General features: G+C 51.5%; 1 protein-coding gene across 2 annotated transcripts in view; it reads left to right on the forward strand.

The window, feature by feature from the left end:
- The first annotated feature begins 1225 nt into the window (after positions 1-1225).
- VWF (von Willebrand factor) overlaps positions 1226-18322 on the forward strand; it is a 125464-nt gene continuing 108367 nt past the window's right edge. The window contains exons 1-7 of one of the 2 annotated variants that reach the window (XM_086402347.1): positions 1226-1418; positions 2415-2478; positions 3258-3312; positions 4805-4969; positions 11803-11905; positions 12177-12385; positions 13507-13628. In XM_086402347.1, coding sequence (XP_086258473.1) covers positions 3258-3312; positions 4805-4969; positions 11803-11905; positions 12177-12385; positions 13507-13628 — 654 coding nt within the window. In that variant the 5' untranslated portion in view covers positions 1226-1418; positions 2415-2478. The remainder of the gene's footprint in view (positions 1419-2414; positions 2479-3257; positions 3313-4804; positions 4970-11802; positions 11906-12176; positions 12386-13506; positions 13629-18322) is intronic. The other variant, XM_086402346.1, reaches the window with a different exon arrangement.

The raw sequence follows: 18322 nt of genomic DNA on the forward strand, positions 1-18322 counted from the left end.
GAGTTTGGGAAGAAGAATTGGTGTGTGTCTGTATGTGGTATGTATGTGGTGTGTGTGTGTGTATGTATGTGGAGTATGTGTGGTGCATGTGTGTGTGTGATATATGTAGTATGTGTGTGTTATGTGTATGTGTGTGGTGTGTATGTGTGAATGTGTTGTATGTATATGTGTGGGTATATATATGTACTGTTCAGTTCAGATCAGTCACTCAGCTGTGTGCAACTCTTTGCGACCCCATGGACTGCAGCATGCCAGGCCTCCCTGTCCATCACCCACTCCTGGAGTTTACCCAAACTCATTCAGTCGGTGATGCCATCCAACCATCTCATCTTCTGTAGTCCCTTTCTCCTCCTGCCCTCAGTCTTTCTCAGCATCAGGGTTTTTTCAAATGAGTTAGCCCTTTGCATCAGGTGGCCAAAGTATTGGAGTTTCAGCTTCAACATCAGTCCTTCCAATGAACACCCAGGACTGATCTCCTTTAGGATGGACTGGTTGGATCTCCTTGCAGTCCAAGGGACTCCATATGTGTATGTATATATGTAATGTGTATGTAGACATGTGCTATGTGTGTGTGGTGCATATGTTGTGTATGTGATGTGTGTGTGTAAGGTCAGGGAGGAGTCAGGGCACCAGGTGGGTTTGGAAGCATCTTTGGGAAGAAGACAGCCTCCAACCATCCAGCCATCATCTCAGAAAGGCCAGGACCAGTGACCAGGCCCCTTACCTGTAAAGCAACCATTCTCTGTCCGGGACCCAGCCTGGTGGCCCTCGTGGGGGCTGGGACCCGATCTCTCACACCTTGCGGGGCAGGAAGCTTCAGCTCTCTCCTTCCTCTAAACACAGTTGCTCAGCTGGCTCAGGTGGAGGTGTTTCTCCAACCTACCCTGGAGTCTGGCCCTGGAAATCGGATCCAGAAGCTCTGTTGCTCTGGCCTGGGTTCCTCCCCAGCCTCGGCCGGCCTGTCTGGGACAGCCAGCCTCCCTGGTCCACCGGTTTGTGGGGCGCTGCCTATGGAAGGATCAGGGCCTATGCGGGGGCCCTGGAGGGCCAGGAGGCTCATTGGGGCAGAGGCTAAGAGGCCTCCCACCAAACTGTTCAAAGCCTTATCGCCTCGGAGGTGTTTCTAGTACCATTTCCGTCCATTGTTTCCTCTGGGTCATTAGGAGGAGGCCTGTCTCCTGTTGTGGCTGCTCACAGCTACTGTGGTGGGAAAAGAGGGGGGCAGGCGGGCTGACCGCAGACGTCACGATTTGGGCTTTATCACCCTTCGGCCACAGGGTGTCCGCGGCCTGGGGATCACTCACCAGCAAGACTGTCCAAAGCCGCAGAAGTTCCTGGAGAGCATGGCCTAGGGCTGGCGGCAGCACTGTGGAGGCAGAGTTTCCTTGGAGACACCTGCACCCTCTTCCACAGGGAAGGTACGGGCTTTGGGAGGGGGGTTGGCTCACTGTGGAATGAGATGCAGGACAGACCCCCCACCGCCCGCCCTGGGGACCTGGGGTTCTCCTTCCGGGGACTAGTGTGCCGGGGTGATTCACAGCCAAGGACCCTCCTAATGCCGTCTTCTCCACCTGCCTCTGGGGGTTCTGTGACTGCTTCTGTTCCTGCCAGGGCTTTACTGCTTGTAGTGCTTGACCAGACAGGAAGAGACAAGCCCTACTCTCACCTCTGGGTACCTTCCGGAAGCAGCCTGATGTACCTGTGTGTATGGCTGAGACCAAGGCTTGGACATATTGGACATCAGAGTGTTCCTTCCCCAGAAGAATTATATATGAATGGAGTTTACCTCTCCCTTGTTCGGTCAGATGGGACAGTGGGTGGGAAAGGACCCCCCCTCCCCTCAACCGCCTCCCCCTGCCCAGTGAATGCCAGATGACAGAAAAGTGTTAAGTTGCTCAGTTGTGTTCAACTCTTTGTGACCACATGGACTGTAGCCCACCAGGCTCCTCTGTCCACAGGATTGTCCAGGCAAGAATACCAGAGTATGTTGCCATTTCCTTCTCCAGGGGAGAATCCAGGGATCCAATGGGGGTCTCCCACATTGCAGGTGGACTCTTTACCATCTGAGCCATTAGGGAAGGCCAAATGAGAGACCCTGAACTTAATTTAGCTGCTTTTCCAGAGGAGACAGCTATGGCTGTAGCCCTGAGGGACTCAGGGTATGCTCAGCCAGCCAAGGTCAGTGGTCCCTTTCTTGAAGAGGGGGAGTCACACCTCTGGGAACCTTACCAGCCACCCAGGGCTGCTGGACTCCTGTCCACTTACCAGATCAACTCAGCAGATTTTTCCTAAACGCCTCCTGGGTGCTGGGCATTGTGCTAGGTGCTGGGGTAGGGATGAGAGAGGGAGTTCATGTACCTTGTGGGTGCCTATGTGTGTGCTAAGTCGCTTCAGTCATATCCAACTCTTTGCAGCCCCTTGGACTATAGCCTGCCAGGCTCCTCTGTCCGTGAGGATTCTCCAGGCAAGAATACTGGAGTAAGTTGCCATGCCCTCCTCTAGGGGATCTTTCCAACCCAGGGATCGAACCGTGTCTCTTATGTCTCCTGCATTGTTGGGTTCATTACTACTAGCATCACCTGGGAGGCTCACTTTGTGAGTGACTGCCTAGCAAGTCTGGTTCCTGAAGGTTCTCGAAGCCTGGTGCCTGTGGTAGGAATGGAAGTGTGAGACAGTTCCTCTTCTCCAGTTTGCTGTCAAGTGTGGAAGGATGAGGAGAAGGAGGGAATGAGCTGCTTCCTGCTCTGAGCTGCTGAAGGATCAGGGAATGCTGGGGGTCAGGCTGGCGGGGGGCAAGGGAGGGCAAGGCAGAGCTTTCCTCTCAGTGTGCCACAGGGATCCCTGTTTGGGGAAGGGTGCCTGGCGTTCTGACCCAGTGATTATTACTCTTGAGCCTGACCTGCTTTTTTTGGGGACCAGCAGTCCATGTTTAGGTCTTTCCCAGTGGCTCAGCTGTAAAGAATCCACCTTCAGTGCAGGAGATGCCAGTTCGATCCCTGGGTGGGGAAGATCCCCTGGAGGAGGAAATGGCTATCCACTCCAATATTCTTGCCTGGAGAATTCCATGGACAGAGGAAGCTGGCAGGCTACAGTCCACGGGGTCCCAAAGAGTTGGACACGACTGAGTGACTGAGCACAGTCTATGTTTAAGGGGGAAATGAGGGTCATTCTTTTCTCTTGCTTAAAAAATTCTCCCCACATCACGTGTGGCCAGTAGCACAGACCAGCAGCTGCTCACCTCTCCCACTTCTCCACAGATGTTTCCCACCAGGCTCGCGAGGCTGCTGCTTGCTGTGGCCCTCACTTTGCCAGGTAGGTCCCACGTGCTGCCACTCTTCAATTCTGCCTCGGGCCATTGGGAACCACCCCCTGCCAGGGGCCAGCAGGTGTGTCTAGAGCACACCTGTGTGCCCAGCCCTACGTTCGGCTCCTGCTGGGGCTGTGGAGTCACAGGGTCCCTGGTTAATTTCTCTTCTGCAGAGCCCACCGCTCCTGATGTGTGTTTCTCAAGGAGTTGGTGCCTGCAAGTGTCTTCTCTGATTGGGGAATTAAGAAGCACCAGGGCTACACAGAACAGTCCTTTAGGACGGGGATGGAGGATGGGGAAAAGGAACCTAAGACTTGGGTAGATTATTAGTTTTTGAGTGGATGGTGGGGCTCATTTATTTGTGTAGCTGTACATCCCATAGTAGCGATGAAGAAGCCGAGGGTCAGAGAGGAAAAACAACTGCTCTAAAGTCACATAGAACCAAGATCAGAGGTCAGTTCTCCTGGGTCTCAGGCCAGCTCTCCTCCACTGTAGACACTGCCTTTCCTCCCTCACTGAGATGCTGAGTCTATGAATGGCAAAAGGGACCCTTTTCTGATCCTGGTCTCACCCTCGTCTCCACTTAGATAACTAGGTCAGCAGCACTCAACCCGCTGCCCTCAGGGGCAGATGTACGTTTGTCATCCCTCTGCATCTTCCTGTTAACTGTAACCCTAACCCTAGCAGGAGGGTCCTGGGCCAGAGGATGCAGGAAACTTGGAGACTGACTGCTGTGATTTCGTACCTGCCAACACATACACATACGCATGTACACTGTGAGGTGAAGTTGGCAAGTGTCAGCGTATGATCTCGCAGGGGCTAACATTTCATAGGTTCTATGGGTCAGGCACACTGCTCTATTGATCTATTTAGAATTTAATATATTCAAGATACACCAGTAGATTAAAGGACACTCATTGCAATCTATTTACACATCAGAAAACTGCAAAATGTTAGAACCTATACCCAATTCATTTCAATGCAAGGTACAATACAGCCCACCAAAAATCATGTTTTGGAAGTATGGCATGGTAAATTCTTCATAATATATTGGGAAATAAACAGGTTATAAGTCCTCTGCTCAGTCAGTTTGCTGACATATTTGCAAAAAAACTGTAATTGTTTATACACAGTAAGATAGAAATAAACGGCAAACACTAAGATGTCACCTCTAGTCACTGCTGAATGCTGGTTGCAGATGATTTTAACTTCCTTTATTATTCTTCAGTAATATTTTCCGTATTTTCTCTAAGGAGCACGCACTATGCATTCAAATCATCTGTCATTAAAACGAATCTCTTTCCTGGAGAGCAGTTCTTCCCCTACTCGGGAGTCCCGGGTCACTCCTGGGGGCCGAAAGCGACAGTCCTAGTGTTGTTTGACATGGAAGTCCTTCCCCGTAGCCTGATTTCTGACGGCTGCAGCCTTATTTCTCCTGGGCTGCCGTGGTTTGAGCTGGTGGTACCTGCTGTACTCACGTGTGGCCTTTCCCTCCAGGGGCCCTTTGTGGACAAGGGGCTCTTGGCAAGTCATCGATGGCCCGGTGCAGCCTCTTCGGAGCTGACTTCATCAACACCTTTGATGAGAGCATGTACAGCTTCGCGGGAGACTGCAGTTACCTCCTGGCAGGGGATTGCAAGACACACTCCTTCTCAATCGTAGGTGAGTCCTTGCCCTAATGGGAGGGCTTCAGAGCGAGGGGGTGGGCAGGAGTGGGGGCAGCCTAGCTCAGCCTTAGCAGGTGAAGGTGTCGGGTTGGGCGTTGTTGAGGTTTCTCATTCTTACGACTGTGCCGAGCCAAGATCATGGTGGGGAACGGCCTCTCCACGACTTAGGGATTCCCTTGACTTCTTCCTGGGTCTCTTCCTGTGGAAGCCTCGTGGATGGAGAGAGTCTTCGTGCTTCTCCAGTGTTTGAGTCCATTGCTCTGGGTCCAGGCAATGCTCAGGAAGCCCTGAAGCATCAAAAGAAATGATGACCCAGAAAGTGGTTTGTAACAGCCCAAGCATGTAGAAAAGGGAAGGAAGGTTACCTGTTTCTGCTGGAGGTCAGAGTATCAGCTGATGTGGAACATCTCCTGTGTTCCTGGCAAAGGGCTGGTACCATGCCCGTGTTATCTCTGCTCCCCCGAGGCAGCTCTGAGATGTGGGGGGCAGGCAGTCACCCCGGTTTCCCGCATGAAGAGTTGAAGCCCAAGGAGGTCAATGATCCTCCCAAGGGCTGACAGGTAAGATAGCGAGAGCAGGATTTTGATCCTGGGCTTGTCAGGAAGAAGGACCTTGCTCCTGTATTAAGGAGAGAGGGCACTGTCCGGGGCTGGGAGTGGGGCTGGAGGCAGCGATGGAATATTGCAGTTTGGTGAGCTTCACACTCTAACAGTTCACGAGATGTGTGTGGTATGTAAGAGGGATCATGCGAAACCCAGCAAAGGCAGAGTACTTAGCTGTGGTGGGGCGGGGCAGGTGGAGAGGGAGATGGCAATAGACTTACCCACACTGTCACAGAAAAATTTTTGTGGCAATTGTTATAAACACAGTGAGGAAGACTTTACACAGGGAGGGGGGCGGGCACTGCAATGGGGGTTTTGCAGTAGAGGAAAGAATATAACAAGGATGAGTGGGGATTTATAGACAAGGAGCCAGGTGTGGGTGGCTAGATAGAAATTTTTTAAAATATTTATTTACATTACTTATTTATTCAGCTGCGTTGGGTATTAGTTATGGCACGCGGGGTCTTTGTTGTGGTGTGCAGATTTCTCTCTAGTTATGGCACTCAGGCTTAGTTGCTCCATGGCACGTGGGATCTTAGTTCCCTGATCAGGGGTTGAACCCATGTTCCCTCCACTGGAAAGTGGATTCTTAACCACTGGACCAACAGGGAAGTCCCAGGACAGGAAATTACCAAGAGGAAACGTCAGGGGTCTCGGGGAGTCTGGCTAAACCAACTTGACAGGGTTCTTGCTGATGGCGGGACAGGGTGATGCAATGTGCCGAGTGGGTTATGAGGAATATAATTGGATTCTTGCTAAACTAACCTACAGGATTCTCACTAAAACTTGACCAAGTAGGCCAAGGATAGAGTCTAAGAGGAGACCTAACCAAGCAGAGGGCTCAGAAAACCCTGACTCAGGTGTGGTCAAGGAGACTTGATCAAGGAGAGCATCTTGGTCAACACCCAGACCTCACATGAGATGCAGGCTCAGGGCTCTTGTGGTGTTAACTCCATCAGTTGGGACGATGGCTGCAACACCTCTGTGTTCCAGCGTTGGGCGAGGCTTGGCTTGGCTGCTGAGTGAACTGACAGCTGGACCTAGCTCTGGGCTCTCCTGCTTCATTTAAAATATAATTAATTAATTAATTAATTTTTGGCTGTACTACACTGCATGTCAGCTTCCCTGGCAGCTCAGATAGTAAAGAATCTGCCTGCCATTCAGGAGACTAGGTTTGATCCTTGGGTTGGGAAGATCCTCTGGGGAAGGATGACTGCACCCATGAAATTAAAAGATGCTCCTTGAAAGGAAAGCTATGGCAAACCTAGACAGTATATTACAAAGCAGAGACATCACTTTGCCGACCAAGGTCCATTTAGTGAAAGCTATGACTTTTCCAGTAGTCATGTATGGATGTGAGAGTTGGACCTAAAGATGGCTGAGCACCAAAGAACTGACGTTTTTGAACTTTGGTGCTGGAGAAGACTCTTGAGAGTCCCTTGGACTGCAAGGAGATCAAACAAGTCAATCCTAAAGGAAATCAACCCTGAATATTCATTGGAAGGACTGATGCTGAAGCTGAAGCACCAATACGTTGACCACTAGATGCCAAGAGCCAACTCTTTCGAAAAGACCCTGATCCTGAGAAAGATTGAGGGAAGGAGACGAAAAGGCTGATAGAGGATGAGATGGTTGGATGGCATCACCGACTCAATGGATGTGAGTTTAAGCAAGCTCAGGAGACAGTGAAGGACAGGGAAGCCTGGCGTGCTGTAGTCCATGGGCTCACAAAGAATCGGACACGACTTAGCGACTGAAAAACAACAACACGGATTCTAGTTCCCCAGCCAGGGATCAAACCCTTGCCCCCTGCAGTGGAAGGGCAGAGATGTCCCTTGGGTTCTCCTGCTTCTCTGGCTGCCCCCTTGGACCCTGCCTCTGCTCGAAAACCTATCCCAGTATGGCTTCAGTGGTCTGAACTTCACTGGAATGCCGTTTTCCCTACTGCTCCATGAATCCCTCAAGCACAAGGACTGCATCACACTCATCTTTGTTTCTTTAGCTCCCTGGGGTCTCTGTCAACACCAAAGGTGGGGTGGTGCACAAAGCATGGTTCTTTATTGTATACATGAGCAGTTTTCACGAACAGCAAGGCATGCAAGGCCTTGGGGAGGGGATTTGCTCGGGCAGACAGGACAGGGAAGGTGTCCCGTGTAGTGGGGACAGCAGGAGCACAGGGGAGAGTCTTAAAGGGGTAAGTTTGGTGCCATGCAGCCCAGTGGGGGGATCAATGTGGTGGGAGTTGTGGTCCCCATCAGGCTCACCTGGAGGCTGGTTAAAACACGTTATCGGGGTTCCCCAGCCTTGGCCCAGGGTGTCTATGCCACTGGATCCAGAGTGTGGCTTGAGATATTCAATCAACCCTAGCAAGTTCCCAGATGCTCCTGGGGGTTTGGGACCCAACTTTGAGAAGCACAGGCCTGGGGAAGAGGGGGGTGCAAGACGGGGTGGTGAGGGGAGCTGATGGGGCTGGAACTTGCTGTCTGATGGCGGAGTTTGTTTCTCAATTCAGCAGGCAATGAGGGGCTAGCACAGAATCTCCGCAGGGAGGGCCAGGAGGAAATCAGTTCTTAGCCAAGATGGTCCTGGAAGGGAGAGAGGCAGGAGGCACGGTGACCTTGGCCATGGTCACCAGGCAGCTGGTGAGAAGGACTGGAGGCGTCCCTAGGGCATGATGAATTGAGGAGGTCATCCTGGACGCTGAACTCTGGGCACCTACCTTGCTTCAGAGGCAGCAGTGGAGAAAAAACACCCTGTCGCCTTCCCTGGGAAGCTGAAGGCCCAGGTCCTTCCTTCTCAAGTGGTCCCAGTGTTTATCTCAGTGGATTTCTCCACCTTGAAAGTCATGGTGCACTTGTTTTATTTTAAAGTGTCCATGTGTGAGGTGGTACAGCATTTGTCTTTCTCTATCTGCCGTATTTCACTTAGTACAGCGCCCTTCAGTTCCATCCATGTTGTCGTAAGTGCACTGTGAGCACTTGGGGGCTTGTCTCTCAAGGTCAAGGTAACACTGACCTCCCCTCCATACATCTATGCAGGTGGTGTCAGAAGTCTGGCCTCTCTGGCCATCCTTCTTTGGGTTTCAGGGGCCAGGAGGAATGGACGGGCTGAGTTAGGCCTCTCTAATTCAGAGCATCGCCGTGGGATACCCTCTCTGTGTTCTTCTTTTCTTATATCAACTTGCTCTTGTCGAGTGTCAGTTTTCTGGCAGGTAATTGGCCTAAGTCAGGCTATGAATCAATCACATTTCAATGACGATTGGTTTAATTTTCACCCCAAATTGTGCTGCTATTATATAACATTGGAGAAAATGGGCGGCTACTTTGTCTGTTTTGGATGGTGAGGGTGGGGTGCTGGCAGGACACGGGTAACCTGAGGAACTGGGCCAGGTAGGGTGGGCTGGCATGATTGCTCTGGGGAAGAGGGGGCGCCAGGTCAGGGGAAGGGACCTGGCAGCCCTGGATGCTGCCCTTCAGTCCTGCAGGCACCGCTGGGCCCTCCCCCACGCCTGTGCTCCATTGTTCTCCGATGACATCCTGTTTCCTCACTTCCAAATCACGAATTCCCGTTCCTCTCCTGCGGACCTTGTCCACATCCTGGGTAAAGTGTTTGTGTCTGAGCATGCAGGGCCACCTGGTGCAAAGGGGAGGCTCTTTGACCTGGTGCTGGCTCCTGGCCAGCAGGCTCCATCCAGGGACTTACGTCAAGGCTCCTAGCTGGCCAGCACGGGGACCTGGGAGAGATCTCGGGAGTCCTGGTGGCCCCCACACTGGGATCTGGCTCCCATAGCAGCCCCAAGAGCCATGGACAATCTGCAGGGTTCTGAGTGAGCTTCCAGCCTGAGACTCTTGTGTCTACCTCAGGGCGTCGTGGCCAGGTCAGATCAATCACTGCTGTGCAGCTTTAGGCTGATGTCCACCTGCATCAGAGTCGCAGGGTGGAGGATGGAGTGTTTGTTAGAGATGCAGATCAGTGAGTCCCACACTAGGAAGGCAGAGACAGCACTCGGGTTGAACTCGGCTTCCGGGGTGCTCCTCACTCACCCAGGGGAGGTCTTGCTCCCTCACTTAGATCCTCAGTCCCTGAGTTCAAGAGGCCAGAAAGGAGATGGGGTATAGTGGGAGCTTCTCTGGCTCGCCCCTGAGATGGACACCTTGCCCTCCCTCTGGCAAGCACAGGAAGTGCAGACCTGCTGGTCTGCAGGGCGTGGGAGTGTTCCCCGGCACTGGGCTCGCTGGCGGTTTCTAATGGCTCGTCTTTCTAATGGCTGCCCATCATCAGAGTCCTTCCCGAGTTCTGCCGGGAGAGTAGGAAGCAAATAAAGAAGAGGGCTGATGGAGAGTTCTCCTCTGCATTAGCAGTTCACAGCCCTGATGCTCCATTAAGAAGTTTGTGTGACAAAGGGAGGTTTGGACTTGGAGTCAGAAAGCCCGGGTGGTTAGTGGTGTAAACTAGTACATCTCAACTTGGGTGATTTCCCCCCCAGAGGACATGGAGTCTGGAGGCATTTGGTGTTGTCACAACTGGGGGTGGATGCTAGTGGCATCTGACGGGCAGAAGCCAAGGATGCTGCTAATGACCTACATGCAGAGTGGCCCCCACAGCAAAGAAGTATCTGGCCCCCAGTGTCAACAGCGCCGAGGTGGAGAAAACCTGTTGTACACTTGGGCCTCAGTCTCTCCATCTGTAAAATGGAGTCAGTCTAGGTCAACGTTTTGCAAACTGAGTCAAAAACTATGGGTCGTAAAATGAATATTATCGTTGTCGCCAGCATTAAAAAAATTTAAACAGAAAAGAATAGAAGACATCAGAAATTACCAGAGTTCACGGCTCTGGTAAGGGTAGGGGTGTCGTGGGAAATGTGTGTGCACGCACACTGGATCATGAAGTCATTGGTATTTTTACTCCACTTTCTGGGCAAAAACTTTTTAAAAATTTATTTTCTCAGACAGTAAAGAATCTGCCTGCAAAGCAGGAGACCCAGGTTCGATCCCTGGGGTAAGAAGACCCCCTGGAGAAGGGAATGGCAACCCACTCCAGTATTCTTGCCTGGAGAATGCCATGGACAGAGGAGCCTGGCGGGCTACAGTCCATGCGGTCGCAAATGAGTTGGACAAGATTGAGGGACTAATACTTTCATGTTTTTTGAATTACCATGTTGTGTTTATTACTGCTGTACAACAAAGTGACTCAGTTATACATGCATACACACACACACACACACACACACATTCTTTTTCATATTCTTTTCCATTATGTTAATCATAGGATATTAGGACCTTGTTGCTTATTCATCCTGGGAATCCCAAACTTCCGATCCAACCTCCCCCTCCCCTTCCCCTTGCCAATCACCTGTCTGTTCTCTGTGTCCTTGATTCTGTTTCGTAGGTGTGTTCATTTGCATCATAGTTTAGATTCCCCATATATGTGAGATCATATGGTATTTGTCTTTCTCTTCCTGACTTATTTCCCTTAGTATGATACTCTCTAGGTCCAGCCATGTTGAGGCAGATGGCATTGTATTCGTTTTCATGGCTGAGTAGTGTTCTGTTGTGTGTGTGTATCCTCTTCCTTGTCCATTCCTCTGTTGGTGGGCATTTGGTTGCTTCCATGTCTTGGTTATTGTGAACAGTGCTGTTGAGAACATAGGGGCGCATGTATCTTTTTGAACTACAGTTTTATCTGGATATACGCCTACGGGTGGCATCGCTGGATCGTATGGAAACTCTATTTTGAGTTTTTTGAGTAATTGCCATACTATTTTCCATAGCAGTTGCACCAATTTACAATCCCACCAACAGTGTAGGAGGGTTCCCTTTTTAAGAGACCATTTTAAATAACACATCCCAGGATTCATGTCACCAATAACTCACATGGTGGCTTTGATTCACTGCTTTACAATGTATTTGACTCATGCTTAATTTTGTCTTTATACTTTGATTGTAAACTCCTGGAAGGAAGGAGTCAGGATTTTACAGTTTCCTTTAAAGGAATAGACTATTAGAAGGCCTTGTATACAGAAGGCACTCAATAAATATTCCTAGATGTATGGAAAGATGAGTGAGCATATGAGATTTTGAGGGAGATTTCTGTTGCCCATTTGTTAATTCTTTGGGGGGAGTTTCCCACTGAGATAAGATTACAGAGATGATGGTTATAAATAAATGCATTCACTTTTTTGGGGTAATAATTGCTACTCAGTTTAAATGATTCTTTTCTTTTTCAGGGGACTTCCAAGGTGGTAGAAGAGTGGGTCTCTCGGTGTACCTAGGGGAATTTTTCGACATCCATGTGTTTGTCAACGGTACCGTGCTGCAGGGGGACCAGCAGTAAGTCGGAGCCCAGAAAGTTCAAATTAGAAGAGGCCCTGAGAATCCCCCTTGTGCTCTCCCTCGTTTTTTCAAAGGAGTGGGGCCCAGAGAGAGACAGTACCTGTGCCCAGAGGAGGTGAGAAGGGTGGGTGAGAGTGGGGAATCCTGACTCCGAGACCAGGCTCCCAGCCTCTGCATGGCAGTCTGAACCCTGCAGAACACGGTCAGGTTGATGGGTTGAGGGACTCCCAGAAAACGGCTCCTTCCTGAGCTCCTCCTGTCTCCCCAGCGTCTCCATGCCCTATGCCACCAGAGGGCTGTACCTGGAGACCGAGGCCGGGCACCACAAGCTGTCCAGCGAGTCGTATGGCTTTGTGGCCAGGATCGACGGCAACGGGAACTTCCAAATCCTGCTGTCGGACAGACACTTCAACAAGACCTGTGGGCTGTGCGGTGACTTCAACATCTTCGCCGAAGATGACTTCAGGACTCAAGAAGGTAAGATTTTCTGGGACAGCGTTCCCTGAGGCTGTGGTTGTGTTACCCTGCTCACCAACCTACACTGGGACTCCTCCCCTGGTGCTCCACCTTCCCTGAGTCCTCACCTCAGTTTATCTCATGAATTTTATCTCTTAGCATTCCACCTCAAGGCCTAGATCTGTCCTCAAGTCAATACTCAGACCTGACTTGGTTCAACTTTGAATTCCCCACGTGGTAGACATTTGATAAATGCCGGATGATCTGAACAGGTCCTCCTGTGCCACTCTGATGGGAACTTCGCACATGAAATCTATAAAAGGTGGTCCTCTGCCGGTTTATGTGTACGTGTGCATGTGTGTATGTGTGCATGTATGTGTGTGTGTGTGTGTGTATGTTCATGAGAAATAGGAAGTATAATGATATGGACTATGTGAAAACCACTGCTAATCCTCATTTTTCTTCTGAAAATTTCAATTACATAAACATTTATGTGGGTTTCCCTGGTGGCTCAGAAAAGAATCCTGGTGGCAAAGAACCTGCCAGCCAATGCAAGAGACATGGGTTTGATCCCTGGCTCGGGAAGATCCCCTGGAGGAGGAAATGGCAACCCACTCCAGTATTCTTGCCTGGAAAATTCCCAAGCACAGAGGAGCCTAGTGGGCTACAGTCCGTGGGGTCACAAAGAGTGGGACATGACTGAGTAACTGCTGCTGCTGCTGCTGCTAAGTCGCTTCAGTCGTGTCCGACTCTGTGCGACCCCATAGACGGCAGCCCACCAGGCTCCCCCGTCCCTGGGATTCTCCAGGCAAGAACACTGGAGTGTGTTGCCATTTCCTTCTCCAATGCATGAAAGTGAAAAATGAAAGTGAAGTCACTCAGTCGTGTCCGACTCTTAGCGACCCCATGGACTGCAGCCTACCAGGCTCCTCCATCCATGGGATTTTCCAGGCAAGAATACTGGAGTGGGGTGCCATTGCCTTCTCCAGACTGAGTGACTAAATAACATCAAAACCCCTGCTGCACAGGGCTGTGTTCAAATCTAAACAAAGTTGATTCAGGTGCCTACAGATCTGGAGTTTTCACCCAGCAGTCCCAGGTCTCATGACCATGGCTCCATCCTCCTGAACCTTTCTCTACAGGAACCCTGACCTCAGACCCGTACGACTTTGCAAACTCCTGGGCCCTGAGCAGTGAGGAGCAGCGGTGCCCACGGGTGTCCCCTCCCAGCAGCTCCTGCAACGTCTCCTCCGAGCTGCAGAAGGTGGGTCACCTAGGCTGGGCGTGATCTGGGTGGTGCGGGGCTTTAGGAGTCAAGAGACAGAATGAGGTCCCTTCCCAGGCCCTCCATCCTGAGGAGAACGGGGTCCACCTTGGAGGGTCCCTCTGGCTGCTCTGTGTCCCATGAGCCCCTTTCCTCTGGAAAACCAACTGTGGTTCGAGTTGGGCTGACCCTAATCTTGTTAATAATACTGTCCTGGGCCTGGAACTCTAGAGATGGGCCTGGTCCAATGAGTCAGTACAGCGAGTTACTATACTTTCCTGTTTTACATTCCAATGCCCCCTCAGCCCCAAATATCCCCATTGTCACCTGCTACCTGTCTGAAATTCTGCTGTGGAAAACCATTTTTAAAAAATATTTATTTTTGGGTGCTCTGGGTCTTTGTTGCTCTGCATGGGCTTTTTCTGGTTGTGTTACATGACCTATTCAATGTGGTAGCTCCTCTTGTTGCAGAACATGGGCTCTAGGGTGTGCAGGCGTCAGTAGCTGCAGCTCACAGGCTGAGTTGCTCCGACCAGGAATCGAACCCGCATCCCCTGCATTGGCAGGTGGATTCTTATTCATTGTGCCACCAAGGAAGTCTAGAAAACCATACCTTTTTAAGGGCCCGATAAGTGGTTGTTATAAAGCACAAATAGAGGGCAAGGACCTGAAGTCTCACTAGCAATCAGCAGGGAGGGGGTTACTTTATATTTGGGTGGGGGAGGGGAGAAACTGGGGGGAGGGGAGACACTGCCGGGAGGGGAGGGGCAGGGCCTGCTACCAGCCACCAGCTTGGATGTTGTCAGAGTTTCCTGAGGCTGGAGTGGCAGACTGTCTCAAACTCACTGACTTACAGCTACGGATATATATTCTTACAGTACCAGAAGGCAGAAGGCTGAATTTGGTTTCAAGGTGTCTGCAGAGCTGGGTCCCTCCGGAGGTCTAGGGGAGAGCCCCCCTTGTCTCTTCCAGCTCTTTGGGTGTGGGGCTCCTTGGCTTGTGGCCCCATCCCTTCACTTGCTCCCTCTGTGGTCACGTGGCTTCCTTGTCCACATGCTTCCGTCCAAGTCTCAGCTCCGTTGGTGACTCCGCCCATTCCTCCCCCAGTTCTTAGCAGCTCCTTCCCCTTCAGGGCTACCCTTTATGATCCCATTTGGGGAGAAGGGGTCCAGGTGGGAGTGATCTGCAGGACGCACCTTGCCTCCGCCTTCTGTAGGTGGAGACAAGATGGTCTCTGTGCTTCTGTGTGGTGGGTGTTGGGATGCTTTAGGTAGGAAAGACCTCCCTCAGTGGAGGACCTCCTCTTCTCAGGGGTCAGGCTGCCAGGGCTGAGGGAGGAGGGAGCAGCATGGGTCCGGGGTGCGGCTGGTCTCTTGTCAACATGCAGTGCCCTGAACAGGCTGCGCTCAGAGACTCCGCCGCTGTCTGGGGAATGAGATCCTTGTAAGTCAGGTTCCCGGAAAGTGGAGGTTTGTGAGCAGGGAGTGGCTCTCGGGGTGTGAGAGAGGCAGGGCTGTGCAGGGGGAGAAGCTGAACGCTGTGTAGTTCCAATCAAGGCCTCAGCCGGCCCTTCAAGGAGTTCTGAAAGCTGGGTGGCCCCATGGGGTGAGGGGCCCACACTGACCAGTCGGTCACTGGATGGAGGCTGCCTCTGGACAAGGAGGCAGGACGGCTCCCCTAGACTGAGGGCGGTGCCTGCAGAGTGACTCGGCTATGAGCCCCCAGCAGCCAACATGCTCAGCTTCTGGTGGGTGAGTCCTGCTCCGAAGGGCGTCTGCATTGCACCCAACATCCCCTGTAGAGCTTGGCTACCTGACAGCGTCACCTCCCTGCCTCCCATCCAGGGAGCACGCACGATGTTCCAACCTACCATCATGCAGGGAGAGGGTGACCTCTGCTTATCCCCAGAACCACTGCCATGATGGGACTTGACAGGCCAAGTAAGCCCCTCCTCTGGGACTGTGTGGTTGTGCAGAGCGATGAGGAAACCAGAGCTGGGTGGAGGGGGGTGAGATTAAGGAGCTGCCTTGAGTCATCAGGGAGCACTGCAGAGTCAGAGTCCACACCCTGCCCTGCCCCCTCCTCTGCTGTTCTGGCTGTACCACCTCAGGCCACCCAAGTGATGACTCCAGACTTGTTTTCCTTCAGGAGTCTGGCTCCATGAATCTTGCTGCCTTCAGCTCTAAAACTCTTTGACTGTGTGTTTCTCTGGGTTGAGCTAAAGAGAGAGTTGATAATAGAGCTTCCCTGGTGACTCAGATGCCTCCAATGCAGGAGACCTGGGTTTGATCCCTGGGTCGGGAAGATCCCCTGGAGGAGGGCATGGCAACCCACTCCAGTGTTCTTGTCTGGGAAATCCCTATGGACAGAGGAACTTGGAGGGCTACAGTCCATGAGGTCACAAAGAGTTGGACACAACTGAAGTGACTAACACTTTCACTCAGTAAATATTCAGTGGATGGATGGATGCAAATTAGGTGGGGTCATTTATCCAGGGAATGGGCCACCCCACAATCATAACTGAGGATTCTTCATTTGTAGAACAAATCTGCACATAAGTGGAGAAATTCTAGCCTACTCTTATTCCAGAAGTTAAATAAAACACACCACACCACGCACACACACACACCCTTTCCTTAGCATGAGAAAGCTTCATTATTACTCAGTCTTTCCACTTTCAAGCAACAGTTTATCTTCCGAACCAAGGAGTATGTCAGGCACAGGAAAATGCTCTGGGTCATGTTCATTTCAGCTGCCTACACTATAACCACAATCTCTGATGTATCAACAAGTCCATTCCTAACGCCTCTTTTCCTTGGGTTTCCAATGTTTCAGTGGTGCGAGGTTTTCCCAGCTAGTCCCTCAACATCTCTGTCACCTAGCACACAGCACAACACTGGCAGCTTACAGAGACGGACTGAGTTCCAAACCCCGGGAGGAGAGGGTATTGTCTTGGGAAAGAGGGTAGTTCCCTCTTCTTTTCAGGAAAACTTTGAAAAAGCAGACACTTGCCCTTGTAGCCCTTCCAGCTTTCCTATCCCCGGACCGTTTACCAGATTGGTAACTCTGGGCAGGACACTTGCCTTCTCCAAGCCTCAGTTTCCACATATGTAAAAGAAACAACGGACCAGTGCCTGCTCCACATATCCTTATAAAAGGATACGTGTGGAGTGCTTAGCGCAGTGGGGCTCAATTGGCTGAGCTGTTATTGTTATTATTATTTTTGAGTCTGCATTTGCCCCTGGGGTGGCCACACTTTGAGAGCAGGAGTGGAGGAAGCAGGCCAAACACACACAACACTTGAAGTGTTAAGCCCAAACTTCCTTTTTTCTCTCCTCCTCTCCCCCCAGCTATAACCCCATTCTTTCTGGGGGAGTTGAGCACAGCGTGGGGTTAGAAGGAGAGTGAGGCGCAGAGGCACCCGGACACGGAGGGTGGGGAACAGGCAGAAGCCAGCTTTTCTTCTGGGGCTGCTTGTAACCCAGGGGAATTTGGGGCTGAGGGGACTCCAGAAGCCCTGAGCAGCGAGGAGCAGAGGAGAAGGGGTTTTACCATCTCTTCCTTTTGTTTCCAAACTTACACTTCCACCGATGGTTGTGGTTAGCTGTCTTCCGCCCTTTCCAGTGTTGTCTAGGCAGGGGTAGGATTGAGGTATGTGACAGGGGATAAGGGGGTGGGGAGTGGGGGGGGGGTTAATTAGTGAGTTAGGTGGGCAGTTCATGGGCACCTCTGACACCCAGGGCATGGGCTTTGTCTCACTTTAGTTTGCAAAACACAGGCATCATAGAGTAAGCTCAAGATAAATGCTCCCACCCTCGGGGTACAAAGGAATACTCTCGTTTACACCTAAGAAGTGGGAGGTGGAGAGGGGATTTCCAAATGGGGAAACCTGATACAGAGGCCCGAGTGGAGGAGGGAGCCTGGCACTCTGTCTCCTGGAGACAGAGGTGGGGAGGTGGGGGCAGAGAATCCACAGAGGCCCTGTTTGTCTCCCCTGGGCCTTTGGGGGCTCCAACTGTACATTCGCTACTCACTTTGTCTCCTGGGTGCATTAAGGTTCTTACTAACCAGTGTCCTGGGACCAGTTTAAGAAACTGGTTACTAAGTTCTCAGAGCTGGGCCAAGGCCCCTGAACACACACCTCCCAAGGCACAAGATCCTCCTGAACTCCAGTTTCAGGCTGTTTACCTGAGAAGAGGGGGCGGGGCTTCATCATCCAATCAGGCTGTGATTGTCCACGAGCGGGGCGCCCTCATTGGCTGGAAAACACATCCCAGCAGGTGATAACTGCAATCTCGAATTGTCCACAGCCTGTTGGGTCTCGCTGGGTCCTTGGGTTCAGTCAGAAGTCGGGGCTGGTAAATCCCTTTACCAGAGTCTGCCACTGTGGCTCCAAGAGCCATATTCAGTGGCCAAGTGTTCGGTGGGAGAGACGGTGCTGACCCAGCCGCCAGGGGCTCTCTGTCTTTCCGAGGTGGCAGCAAGGAGTCAGCTCGTTGAGAGCCAGGTCATATTACTTATACCCGGGGGAATGAATGTTTCCTTGTTATGCCAACAAAACCGGAGCCTCTCTACTGGGACGCATAATGGCTTGTTTGATTGCACAAAGATTTGCAGTACTATTTAGCTTCTCTGAGGGCAGGGCTGCTGGTGTCTGGGGCTTAGGGTGCAGACCTAGTAATAAAAAGTGCCAA

The sequence above is a fragment of the Bos grunniens genome, chromosome 5, assembly GCF_055505025.1.
Source record: "Bos grunniens cultivar Pamir isolate PY7600 chromosome 5, Bosgru_T2T1.0, whole genome shotgun sequence".
Classification (NCBI taxonomy): domain Eukaryota; kingdom Metazoa; phylum Chordata; class Mammalia; order Artiodactyla; family Bovidae; genus Bos; species Bos grunniens.